The 13,589-nt window shown below is 54.2% G+C and overlaps 1 protein-coding gene across 1 annotated transcript in view; it reads left to right on the top strand.

Annotated features, from left to right (window-relative positions):
• ZNF805 (zinc finger protein 805) overlaps positions 1–8,949 on the top strand; it is a 23,648-nt gene extending 14,699 nt beyond the window's left edge. Inside the window, exon 3 of the mRNA XM_012734707.1 lies at positions 6,755–8,949. Coding sequence (XP_012590161.1) covers positions 6,755–8,033 — 1,279 coding nt within the window. The 3' untranslated portion in view covers positions 8,034–8,949. The remainder of the gene's footprint in view (positions 1–6,754) is intronic.
• Positions 8,950–13,589: the final 4,640 nt, after the last annotated feature.

The following is a 13,589-nucleotide window of genomic DNA, read 5'->3' as shown; positions in this document are numbered from 1 at the left end:
CCGGCGCCCGTCGGGCCTGAGCTTTCTCGCCACTCCGGCGCCTCGTGCCCACGAGCTCCCACGGAGGCGTTTGCCCAGCCGACAGGCCCCGTTCGGGGTCCCTCACGGACTGACGGGTTAGGCCCCGCCGCGTTTCAGGGCGAATGGGAACGGGCGGAAACGGAGGAGGAGGGTTGGGGGCAGCGAGGAGCGCGGGAGGAGGAGGCTGAGTCCGGCCCTCGGGCATGCAGCGGCCAGTTGGCGGGTCTCCCTCGTCCCCACTTCACAAACGGGTTTCAGGCTGGGTGTGGGCGGCAGCCGCCAGGCCTGCCAGGACAGTGTGGGATGTGGCGGGAAGTCGCCCCCGAGTCGTGGGAGGTGCCCGAGTCAGGCACCAGCGACAGGAGACGGTCTGGAGGTTTAATGTGACTCCTCAGCTGGCGCAGCCGCCTGTGGGCGGCCAGCTACCAGCGTGGTCGCTGCCCTGCCACTGCTGCTGTCCCCGGCGTCCGGAGGCCCGTCTGCATCCCGCAGTCCGCGTCACCGTCGTTGCGTGCGGCTGGCCAGTGGTCCCCCAGAGGCGGCGTCTCGTCCGTTGCCATGGCCAAGGCAGCGTCCACCTGCCCTTGAGCCTGGCCCGAGCTTGAGCCTGGGGGTGCTGGGTGGCGAGGCGCTTGATCTCTGCCCTGCCCGGGGACGCCCAGACGGGCTCGGGTCCCACCGGCGCCCCCGCGCCAACACCGCTCCGTGTTTCACTTTGCAGGTGTCTGTGAGCTTCGATGACGTGGCCGTGACTTTTACCCGGGAGGAGTGGGGACAGCTGGACCCGGCCCAGCGGACCCTGTACCAGGAGGTGATGCTGGAAAACTGCAGGCTCCTGCTGTCCCTGGGTGAGGCCGCCCCGCCCACCGCGTGGGGGACAGTGGGCTCCGGCTCCAACTCCGGCCCCGTGATGGTGGCGGCCAAGGGGACGGTCTCTGGGGCCCTTCCTCCTCCCGGGACCTGGAGCCACCTTGCAGGCTTATGTCTTCCCGCCGGTCTCTGTGTCCTTTGGGAAGAGAACATGGTAGAAAGAAATGGGGTGTCCTGTAGAACCCCAAGGTAGGAATTTAAGCCAGGCTCTGGAAGGAAGCGGGCCCGCCACAGTTGTGCTCTGGTTTCTGGTCTCTCGAGTCCCGTTTCTCCTTGGGTCTGCTGTGTCACTGCCTTTTCAGAGTGCTGTTCTCGGCCTCAGCGGGTTGTGGCGCAGGAACCGCCCTGGCTGCCACTCTGCATATTCATGTTTTGTTGTTTTCTGTGCAGTTGTACTGGGGTGGGGTGGGAGGACTTTGAGGCAGACGCCCCAGTTCCCTGGACCTCCGCCCAGCGCAGACTAGCCTCTGTCCACATTGCACACTTCAGGAAGGGACCCGCTGGCGTAAGCCTGGCAGGCCCGGGCTGTGGTGAAGGGGTGGGCTCTGCCAAGAGGGGGTCAGGCGGCTGTACAAGCCTTGCCTGCTGGCACCGGGACTGTTCTCAGCACGTCCGGATTTGAGGGCTCCCTTGCCTGCTGCCCATGCTCCGCCGTCCTTACCGAGGGGCCTGATCTCTGCCAGCACTGGACAGAGAAGGGCTTCTCAGCGCTCGGTGCTTTTGACCCCCAGCAGGCTCTGCAGCCGCTGGAGCATCAGCTGGCTGAAGGCAGAACAGGCATCTGGTGCGGAGCCCAGAGATGCTCTCAGTGTCCGCCGATGGACAGGCCAGCCCTTCTCAGCAGCAGATCTTCCTGTCCGAGGAGGGGAGCACAGCTCAGATGGTTCTCTCTTTGGGAATGGTCGCCTTAGACCCTTGAATATGGGGGGGGGGGTGGCTGTGAACCCTCAGCGAAGGCCAATCAAGCCTGTGTTGACAGAAGAGAAATGCCGGGTCAGTGAGACGAGATTAGACAGGTAGAAAGGCTGGCTATTTACATGTTTTCTAAAGAAATTATGCCCCTGTGTGGCCCCGGCTGCGGACGGCCCTCTTCTGTTCCCGAGCTCGCTCTGCTCCCGCCATGCGGGCTTTCTCTTCACCAGCCCACTTACCGCCTCCGGCACTGTGCTCGCGTTTTCTCTGCTGGTGGCGGCCTGACAGTTCCGGTCTCCCGCAGGGCAGCCCAGTCGTGTCTGGACCAGGTGACTCCCGGTGCAGACTCGGGGAGGCGGGGAGCCTCTGTTCATACCAGTCAGCCGGTGATCCTCACTCAAGGATGATGCTCCCTAGAGCACACTCAGCCGTGTCCGGGAACGTCATGGGTGTTCCCAGGAGGACCTTGCTGCTCCAGGCATCTGTGGGTGGAGCGTCAGGTGTCAGGGTGCTGGGGTTGTGCGTCCCCGGTGGACACCTCGTCTAGGGCATTGAGAAACGCCTTTCCATTTGTGTTGAAGTAAAATCTGGATTCGGTGGTCTTAACACAAGTCTTCCACCTCAGCCTTGCTCTTTTGCACTGTGAAGGGCCCGGAGGGCTTGCGAGCCTGAACAGCATTGTTTTGACTTCACTGCTGTATTGAAGGCTGAGCTGCCTCAAGGCAAGTGCCTCTTGCGTTTGCCCCTTACCCGAGGGGCATGGTTCCCTTCTGGAAGGAATCTGAGGAAACGGAGAGTAAGTCCCTTTCGTAGGAGCGCTGGGAAACAGTCACGGCCGGCTTGGGGCCTGTGAGACAGGCGGCGTGACAGGCCTTTTCCAAGCACTGTTTCTGCTCTGCCCACTTAGTTCTCATCTGATCATCAGCAAAGTCAGGAAAACTACAGGAGGCCCTCCGCAGCCCGGCTTACTCGCCATGGAGGCTTCTGGAAAGCCTTACTCTGGAGCTTTTCTTGTAGAAAGTGTTGTTTTTCTTTTTTTCCAGGAAAGGCGGGTGCTGGTAGATGGCTTGCTGTATGTGTAAATGCCCAGGCATGCGCCAGAACTGAGTTGCAGATCGCAGTTCTCTTCTCTCATGCCCCCTCCCCATTGCTTGAGGGTGACTGCCCGTTCCCATCCCGGTCTGGCACCATCCTTCGTTTGGGCGCAGCCTCTGCCCCTCCCTCACACAGGGGTAGTCGCTCTTGCCGTGCTGCTTGGAGGAACAGGGTGGTGTCATCCTCTGCTCTTCGGTCCCAGCTGCGCCTTAGAAACTGGCCCTGGGCAAGCTGCTGGGTCTGTGTGCCAGGTGGTGAGCTGGGGCACGAGGTGTCTGCCTCCTGGGACTCCAGAAAGGGTTCCTGGCTGCTTCGTGCGCGCAGCGCCTGGCGGGTGGGGCCAGCAGTGGCGACGCCGCTGTCACCTCTGGTCTTGCTGCTCTCACCCTCCAGGACTCTTGTCCTGCCTACGCCTGCACTCAGGACCTTCCGGAGCCAGGTCGTGTAGCCTCATGGTGGGCAGACCTGGGGTTCCGTAGTGGCGATGACATTCACAGGCTCTCTGCTTGTTGGAAAGTCAGGTTATCTCCGAGCCTTGGTGCTTCCTGTGTTGAAAGGTGCTCACAGGACATGTGCTGGCCGGGGATGCTGTGAGGAAACCGCTGAGCTGCTTGTACCTGTGGTCTGTGCCGGCAGTGCTGCGAGGCCCCCGGTGGCGCAGGGGTTCAGTCTCAGCTCTGTGACACTGCCCGGCCACGTCAGCCTGACCCCATCCCCGGCCAGAGAGTTGACCCACAGGGCGCAGCAGACCCCTCCAGTCTTGCCCACTGCTTCCTCAGTGTTCTGCTCCCCACTCTGGCTGAAGAATCCTCTCATTCCCCATCTCTGGTCTGGGATCTTGTCCACATCCTGAAGTTGCATATAGAGAAGTTTTATTTGTTTACTTAATTTAGAAATTCCTTGTCCTCTCTCTCCATGAATAGGGTGTCCTGTGCCCAGACCTGAGTGCTTCTACCAGCTGGAGCACAGACAGGAGCCATGGATAGTGAAGGAAGACCTCTCCCAAGGCATCCGTCCAGGTAGGAGCCAAGAGGGGTCCGTGGGAGGCCTGTAGGCTTGGTTGTGGCCTGGGAAATCGGGCAAAGCCGCGTGTCCAAGAAGAGCCAAGTTGTGTAGCTTTATGATGGCCAGACCTGGGGTTCCAGGAAACCACCTGTTCCTGGAAACCCTAGCAGTGATATTTGCATGTGTAATATTTTGATAAGAGATAACATGATCAAAATGCATGTATTTTACATAATCAGTGTTACCCACAGTTCCCCTTTGAAGCTCCTGAATATTGTGAGTGGTAAAAGTAGCTCTTTCTGTGTTAATGACAATAACTTCTGGAAAACCCTTTAGGGTGGTTGGTGGTTACAGGGAAACCAACCTGCATAGAGGTGCAGACCTTGCACCCCAACTCCATGATCTCCAGGGAGGGGAAGGTTGATCATTTGCTTTCCAGAATATCAGCACTTTGGCGTCTTATTCGGTGTCCGTTACAGATATTTCACCACTAGTTTTTGACAGCACTGTCTTCTTTGTGTTACGTTGCTTTCAGTAAGAAACATTTAGGTTTTTCCTCTTCTTCTCAGCAATCCCCTAGTAGTAGCCTCCTGTCAGTAACATGGCCTCCGCTCCCACGCGGAGCGTGGTGCTCACAGCCCAGGGTTGCATCTGAACACAGTGGTCCGAGGACTTACACTGTCCGCCATGCACCAGTCTCCCGAATTATGTCAGAAACTATGGCTGTAGTTCTAAGCCACAGTTGAAATAAGACTAGCTTTCACACTTACTAACTTCAAGATTCATATTATTCTGCTAAATCATGTACTTGAAGCTGGAGTTAACAGACCATTGCTGCAGTACCACTAGCTTTACGTCGTGGTCCATGTGTGTGCGTTATCCGGTCTCCACTGCCTCACACTTGGAGTTACTGGCGAACATTCATGTCACTTGCCGGGGTCTCGAGCCTTCCTGGTGGGCAGGTTTAGTGGTAACAGACTCCTCAGCTTTTATGTCGTGGGAGTTGCTTACGTTCTCCTTCACACTTCAAGGACAGTTTTGCAGGATATAGGAACCTGGGGTGACAGATTTCATCTTTTTTTTTTTATGCACACAAGAACTTGGGTACAGGCCAGAGGTGTGGGGGTGGTAGGATTCACCAGACAGAGTGGGGAGCAGAACAGGTGGCTCCACTGCTGAGGGGAACAGCGGGGAGACAGGAGAGGTCTGCTGCGCCCTATGGGTCACCTCCCTGGCCAGGAATCGAACTCATTCTGCAGTGGCCATGGATTGCTTCATAGTGTTGTACTCTAACCTGATGTGCCACCAAGGAGGGCCCAGATTTCATCTTTTACAGTTGCGTATGTTGGCCCATTTATCTTCAGTCTCCCAGTTTTTTTTTTAAAGAGCTGGGGTGCAGGCTAGAGGTACAGGAGGAGGGTAGTGAGAAGATCCACTAGAGACATTGGGGAGTAGAACAGGCAGATCCATTGAAACCACTGCTGAGGGGGCAGCCAGAAGAAAGGCGGGGCTGCTGCGCCCTGGGGGGCACTCCTCGACTGGGGATCCAGACTCAGGTTGTAGTGGCTGATGATTTCTGGATAGCGTGGAGACTTAACCCCTAGTTCTTGTACCCCAGGGAGGTCCTGGGCGCCCATGTTTCTAATGAGAAATTGGCTGAGTATCTCACTGAGAATTCCTTGAATATGAAGGATTGCTTCGGTCTTGTTATGAAGGTTCTTTTATCTTAGGTTTTCACAAGTTTCATTGTCATTCCTTGGAGTCAGTCTTGGAGTTTGTTGAGCTTCTTTGGTGTTCACAGAGTTCTGTCAGATTTGGGAAGTTTTCAGATGTTTCTTCACTGATGTCAAGTGACCCTTTTTCCTCCCACGGAGTATGTTCGTTCACTTGATGGCTTATACTTCCTGTCTCTTTTGTTATTTCTTTTTCTCAGAACTCAGTAATTTCCATTTTCCTACCATCAGATTCACTAATTTGTCTTCCCTCTGTTCATATTTTCCTTTGAATCTATCTAGTGAATTTTTCAGTTAGCTTTTCTGCTCCGTAATTTCTTTTTAAGTGTTTTTAAGTCTTTATTGACATTTTTAAAAACAGTTTTTGTGATTTTCATATCCCGTTAGTTATTTAGTGTTCTATAAGATGATCATTGTATAGTCTTTGTTCAGTAGAACCGTGATTTGTCAAGTATACTTTTTGGAGTGTTTCCAAATTTGAGCTACCATGTCCTCAGGGATTTGAGGTGCCCCTTTATGAGGTGCACTCATAGGGTGCAATATCGCATGTACACAAGGAATTTCACCCTCAGGTGCCTGACTTTAAGCACGATACATATGCACAGTGGACTGAAATATGGCTTTCATTTGTGTGTTGTCTCTTCCACAGTCCCACTTGTTATCGAAGGACCCAGTGCTGCAGCCCACTCTCCTCATTGACATGCTCTTCTGTTTTATGTAGGTTAAAATTACTAGCAGGCCATGACATGTATTGGGTTTCTTTCAGGCAACAGAGGAAAACTCGAGAACACAGGACCTACAGCTCGTGAGCCACGTCTGTCTGAGACTTCCTCATTTAATGAACAGCTAACACAAGAAGCCTCACAAGACCCCCAGCTGAGCCAAACCCAGGGTGCAGGTGGGCTGGCAGCCCTGCAGGAACAACACTTGAGACCAGAAAGAGAGCCCTGGGAGGAGATGAGCCTGGGGAAACGGAGTGCTGAACACGACAGCTCCGGCGCAGCCCCTGGCGTGGGGCCCAGGGCTGTACAGGAGCCAGCCCCGCCGGCAATTGCTGTGCTTGGCCTTAACTCATGGGAGCCAGGTAAAGAACTCGTGAATCCGGAGGAAGAAAATGTCTTTAAATGCAGTGAATGTGGGAAGGTTTTTAACAAGAAACGCCTCCTTGCTCGACATGAGAGGATTCACTCTGGAGTGAAGCCCTATGAATGCACAGAGTGTGGGAAAACCTTCAGCAAGAGCACTTACCTCCTCCAGCACCACATGGTCCACACGGGGGAGAAGCCCTATAAGTGCATGGAGTGTGGGAAGGCCTTCAACCGCAAGTCACACCTCACGCAACACCAGCGCATTCACAGTGGTGAGAAGCCTTACAAGTGCAGTGAGTGTGGAAAGGCCTTCACCCACCGCTCTACTTTTGTCTTGCATAACAGGAGCCACACTGGAGAAAAACCCTTTGTGTGCAAAGAGTGTGGAAAAGCCTTCCGAGATCGCCCAGGTTTCATTCGACATTATATCATCCATAGTGGTGAGAACCCCTATGAGTGCTTCGAGTGTGGCAAGGTTTTCAAACACAGGTCATACCTCATGTGGCACCAGCAGAGCCACACGGGAGAGAAGCCCTATGAGTGCAGCGAGTGTGGGAAAGTCTTCTGTGAGAGCGCAGCTCTCATTCACCACTACGTCATCCACACGGGGGAGAAGCCCTTTGAGTGCCTCGAGTGTGGGAAGGCCTTCAACCACAGGTCTTACCTCAAGAGGCACCAGCGGATTCACACTGGGGAGAAGCCCTACGTGTGCGCTGAGTGCGGAAAGGCCTTCACCCACTGCTCCACGTTCATCTTGCATAAAAGGGCCCACACTGGAGAAAAGCCTTTTGAGTGTAAGGAGTGTGGGAAAGCCTTCAGCACTAGGAAAGACCTGATTCGCCACTTCAGCATCCACACTGGAGAGAAGCCGTATGAGTGCACGGAGTGCGGGAAGGCCTTCAACCGCAGGTCAGGCCTCACGAGGCACCAGCGCATCCATAGCGGTGAGAAACCCTATGAGTGCACGGAGTGCGGGAAATCCTTCTGCTGGAGCACAAACCTGATTCGGCACTCTGTCATCCACACTGGGGAGAAGCCCTACGAGTGTGGTGAGTGTGGGAAGGCCTTCAGTCGAAGTTCATCCCTCACTCAGCATCAGAGGATTCATGGTGGGAGAAACCCTGTCAGGATGACAGATGTGGGAAAACCCTTCACAAGCAAGACGGCGTCAGTTGACCTCCAGGAACTCTTGTCGGGGAAGGACTTTTTGAATGTAACCACTGAGGAAAGTCTTTCGCCAGAGGAAGCATCTTACTCAGAATCAGCTCATTCATACCAAAGAGAAACGTCTCAGTTTTCTTCACAATAGAAAATTTTCTGTTGCAGAATGTCAGTTGCACCTGAAGACTCTGGAAATTGACCTGGCCTGGATCCTGTTCCACATCCTGGATTTCATCATGGAGACATAAAATGATTAGCATGTAGTTAGGACAACTGCCAGCTCTCTCTTTCTCTAGTTTCTCAGCAGTGTTATCTCAGGAAATACTTTTAAAGAGACTTAAAAGAGAAACTGAAACTAGATCAGTTTCCTTCAGAATTCCTTGCCAAGCCTGTGGCATTTTGTCATGGACCCATTGTTTCTGCAGCAGGAGAAGAGATTCACTTCAGAGTCAAGGACTGAGACTGTCTTGCACCTGTAGTTCTTGCTGCCCGGTGTCAGTAAGACAGGCGTGGCGGCAGGTCCGCAGACTTCAGAATTTTGATATCTTCTTGTTCTAAAATAGTGTCTGCCCCTCAGCAGCTTAATTTGGGGGAGAAATATGAAGACCTAAACCACCAAATACCTTTATATTTGAGGAGATAAATTACACGTACAAATGAGCACGTCAAGACAGTTTGATGCTTTGCTTTTTAGTGAACAAACCTTTTCTTTGTGTGCTTTTAGAGAGCTGATGCTCAATGTCCCTGGACCTGCTTCTGTCGCTCTGCTTGCTTGCCACAGCTGTGTGATAAACCTCTTCAATGGGGTCAGGTGGTTCTTTTCCTTTCCCTTACTGAACATTGACGTAACACTCCCAGTCACTGTGAATTTCCACCTAGTTTTGGAAACTCTTGTCTGTTTTTATCCAAAAACGATCTTTTATTGTATGTTGGTAGGAATTGAGTTATAATTGGTGCACTGAGTCAGTGTCTGTACTGTGTTGAGCTTCCACTTCATGAAGTTTTCTGTCTCTACATTTATTTAAGTTTGCTTGACTTATTTTGCTACTGTTTTATAAATTTCAGTAACAGGTACTATATGGTTTCTCTCTTTTTTTTTTTAAAGGTTTATTTATTCATACAGAACTAGGGTACAGGCCAGAAGTGATGAGAGGATTCACCACAGACACAGTGGGGAGCAGAACAGGCAGATCGACGAAGTCCACTGCTGAGGGGAGCAGCGGGCGGTCAGGAGAGGTCTGCCATGCCGCGTCACCTCCGGGGTGGGCGGGAATCGAACTCATGCGGGAGTGGCTCTCCGGGGTGGGCGGGAATCGAACTCATGCGGGAGTGGCTTAAGCTTCTTAGTGCTGTGCTTTAACCCACTGCGCCACCAGGGAGGGCCCTTTCTTTGCCTAGTTTTTATAAAACTAAAAACCCCTGTGAATGCAGCAGACCTGCAGCCCAGGGTCGAGGTTCTCCAGTGGTTAACAGGTGCTGGCACTGCAGTCCCGAGTTGCCAGGGGAGGCCCCGGGCCTCAGCGCAGCTCCTGCCGCGGGGAGCCGCAGGTTGCCTGAGCGCGGTCCGCAGCACAGCTCTCCGCGTGTCCTCTCCCAGGACGTCCTCAGGAGGGTCACTCCTCTTCCGGGGTCGCTTAACGCTTGTGGTGACCACCTTGCCCTCCCCCAGCTTGCCCAGGACACCCCCACTGCTGATGTCGACCTGCCCTCCTGATCCTCTCCGTCCCCACGGTCCGCGCCTGTGTTCACGTCTGTGTCACCCCAGGCGCGGTCTGCGCCGCTCACCCAATGGGCTCCGCTTCTGTCTCATGGTCATTGCACCACTGCCCTGTCCACCTCTCCCGACGTCCCTGCCACTCCCCAGTGGAGAAGGCCTCAGCATGAAGCACCTTTGTGTCCCACCCGCCCCTTTTATCGGGCCCTTTGCTGGTGGCCACCTCTGACTCGAAGGCCTTTGCCAGTCTCTCAGAGTCTCTTCCCCACCTGTTAAACAGGATCTTTCTTTGGCCTCTGCTTTTCTCACTTGTGATGTTCTCTGTGAGTCAGTTAATTCCCTCAAGTAATTTGCTCTCACTCATAAAATCAAGTTCACCCACATCCTTCTCTGCAGGTTGAATGATTCTCATGTCTGGTATCCAGCGGTCTTCCTTCCACATCTCTGTCTCTTACCGCTGCGCTTAAGCACTTACCTGTTATCATCACTCTGGCACATCCCCTGTTAGGAGCAGCCACTGTTTTTCATGACTTTTACACATCAACTCTTAACCTTTATAACCAGTCTAAGTGGTAGGTAATGTTCTCCCCGTTTCATAGGTCAGAAAACTGACGCAGCAACGAGAGTGCCCAAGGCCACACAGTTGACCAGGGTGTGCTTGACCAGGGGTTGGAGGCCATAAACGGGTCTGCAGAAGCCTGGGCGTTTTTTCTTTCCTTTACTGCTTCTCGTAAGATGAGGCTTGTTTTCCTGGTCACCTTTCCTTTTCACCAGAGTGCTCATTTGGCTGTAAGTCCCTGTTCTCATTTGACAGTCTGAGTGACGGGGACCTTCCTGCAATGTTAACTCTTCACAGAGACCAGTTGGGACTGAAGTGTTATGTCACCTGTCTTGTAATGGATACATAAGCAGCGTTGGCTAGGCCAACACGAAAGCCAGCTTTTGGTAAAGTTTGTACATGTGAAGCATCTTAAGAGAAATAGTCTTTCATGCCAGTGGAAATTCTCAAAGAATGAATTTAATTTGGTGGTGATGGAGAATGGTGAGAGAGAATGTGCCTCTCTGTGTATGTCTTCAGGTTACTGACTTGCAAATACTGCTGTTGGTCGCCCTTACTTCTATAAACATAGAGCGGCCAGGCCAATGTGTTCTGAATGTGTGTACAGTTGCTCCTGTACAGTTCCTGCTGTTGAAACTGGTATCCTTTGGTTCAACAAAGAATTCTTTAGAATGGGGGGTCGTAATTCCTCCCTAAATGCAGAATTGGAGATGCGTGCACTGCAGCCGCTTGGGCAGGCTCTGGGCTTGGCATGGATTCACTGGGAGCCTGGGCACTTAGGGTGCAGTAGGGGCACCCTGCGGGACTCGCTCTGGGAGCATGAACACCGTGCTGTCCCTTGCACAACACCCTGTCCAGCCTGAGGTGTGGGTGGCCAAGTGGCCCTGCAAAACTCAGGGTACTGCCCTTGGATTGTCAGAGTGGACAGGTTTGTCCTGCGCCCGGGGGCGTGTTCCCTGTGTCACCGTGCAATGAAGCGCATTGTAGACAGATGTGGAGCAGCGTCCTGCGCTTGGGACTGGGCCCGAGGGAGAGGGGGGAGAGCTGTCTTGTGCCCCTGAATTAGACATGAGTGATGATTCTTGTGGCATCACTCAAGAATGGGACTGAGGCCACTGACCACTGCGGCCGAGCGCGGTCCCCTGCGGCCTTCTGCCTGCTCTCCCTGTCAGGAGGCCCCTGCACAACAGCCTCCTGCACAAAGCTGCTGGCCCAGTCAGGGAACAGCCGTCACACGTGCACGCCCGGCCGCGACCCTGCGAGCAGGATCTCGTGGCCCGAGCCGGGCCAGCCCTGCCCTCATGCCCTTCTAGGCACTTTCTCCTAGTCTCTGGACGCCTAGGAAGCCTCTTGAAGTATCAGAGAATATAGCTGTGTCTCAGTAGTGGGAGGGAAATTAGCCTTAAAGACGGCCTGCTCGGGTCTCGGCCCCGGACGCCCGTTTCTGCGCTGGAGGTGCAGCCTGGGTGCGGCGGCTGCGTTCAGTGAGGGCGCCAGGGCCACTCCAGCGGCACGGCCTGGGGCCCAGGAGCGGGGGTCCCCAACACGCGTTGAGGTGGCCGCGGCACGACGCCCGGACGCTCCGCCCTGACGTCAACCCGTGGGCGCGGCCGGGCACCGGAAGTGCTCACGCCGCGGGGCGCCACCTACCTCCCCCAGAAGTCCGCGCGGCGTCCACCAACACCGGAGGGGCGTGTCCGCCACGGGCTGGACTTCCAGCGAGGCCCTGAGAGCCTTTGCCAAGCCCGCGCCGCCGCCCTGGCTGCAGTGCCCGTGAGTCCCGGGCCAGCTCTAACTGAGTTGGAGGGCAGCGGGGAGGGTCGCGGCGCGCGGAGGGGCCTCTCTGGGCCTGGGGGACCGGAGGCGACCGCCGCCCCCCAACTGGCCCAATGGCCGCAGCGCCGCAGGGACTTGGGGTCCGGGGGCGCGGGCAGGCTGCCCCGGGCCCAGGGCCGAGCTGGCGACCCAGGTGCCTGCGTGGCTGGTGGACACCGGAAGGATCGGGCCCGTTGCGGGCGGCAGGTGGACACTGGCTGCTGTCCCGAGAGCGCCCAGGTTGGCTCGTACGGGCTGGGTTGGCGCCATGGGAGGAATCGTCTTTGGGCGCGCTGGCAGGTAGTCACGGGAAGTTGCGGACGCTGGGAGGCCACAACACAGCATCCCATCACAGAATTGCCACCGTCACTGAGAACTGAGCACCGTGTGGGAATAATTGGGTGCCAGTGCCCTGCTCAGGTGCCTGGCAGGCCCCTAATGAAGGTGGGCGAGCAGTTCCTGAATTCTGGAGTGGGGGGGCGTTGCATATGGTGTGGACTAGGAGGTGTCGGTGATTTTGAGGGGCCTAGACACAGGGAAGAATTCAGAGTGGTGTGCGGGTGGGGAGGGTTGTCAGCTGGCAGTCAGTGCCAGGTCTGGGGAGTTAGGGTTTCCCCAGGAACACTGACTGGTTCCTACCAAAAGCAATACATAGATTTAATGCTGTTCCAATAAAAATCTCAATGACACTCTTCAAAGAAATAGAACAAATATTGATGAGATTTATATGGAACCACAAAAAACCTAGAATAGCCCAAACTCTCCTGACCAAACAAGAGAGGAGGCATCACAATCCCAGATGTCAACTCAAGATATAAATCCACAGGTGTATAGTCAGCTAAATTTTGACAAAGGAGCGAAGAATATGCAATGTAACAAAAAAAGTTTGTTCAGCAAATTGTGCTGGGAAAGTTGGACTGCCATGTGCAAAAAAATGAAGCTAGACTACTACCTCACACCATGCACAAAACCAACTCGAAATGGTTAAAGAACTAGTCATAAAACCCAAAACTATAAAATATATAGAAGAAAAGGTAGATGAAACTCTGATTGACATACACCTCAATGATATCTTTGAAGATACAACATCCAAAGCAAGGATAGTGAAGGAAAGGATAAACAGCTGGGACTATATCACAGGAAAAAGCTTCCGTAGAGCAAGAAAGACACTACACAAAACAGAGACACCCTACTGACTGGGACTGGAACTGGGGTGGGAAGAGTGCACTGGACTGTGGTGAGGTCACATGGGTGACGGGAGGCCCAAGGGGATTGCAACTGTGATGGTGGTGACATGGACAGAGGCCCAGGCACTAGTCAAGGAGGGAGGCATGGGTGCTGCCCAGCGGGGAATCCATGCGGTGGTCTGGCTGCGTGGTGACCTACAAGCGTGTGCAGCTGCTACCAGAGCTGGGCACCAGACTCAAGGGGCTGGGCAAATCAATTTCCAAGAACAATATGGAAACTGAGTTGTCTGCTCTGACCAACCTAACTGGGAAACCTCTTGAAGTATCAGAGAATATAGTTGGGTCTCAGCAATGGGAGGGAAATTGGTCTTAAAGTGAGTGTTATGATAACTCCATCTAAAAATGCTTAGAATTATAGTGTTTCCATGG

The sequence above is a fragment of the Condylura cristata genome, unplaced genomic scaffold (assembly GCF_000260355.1).
Source record: "Condylura cristata isolate star-nosed mole 26May11 unplaced genomic scaffold, ConCri1.0 scaffold00066, whole genome shotgun sequence".
Lineage (NCBI taxonomy): Eukaryota > Metazoa > Chordata > Mammalia > Eulipotyphla > Talpidae > Condylura > Condylura cristata.
Note: the sequence above shows the minus strand (reverse complement) of the source record. Positions and strands in the feature narration are given on the sequence as shown.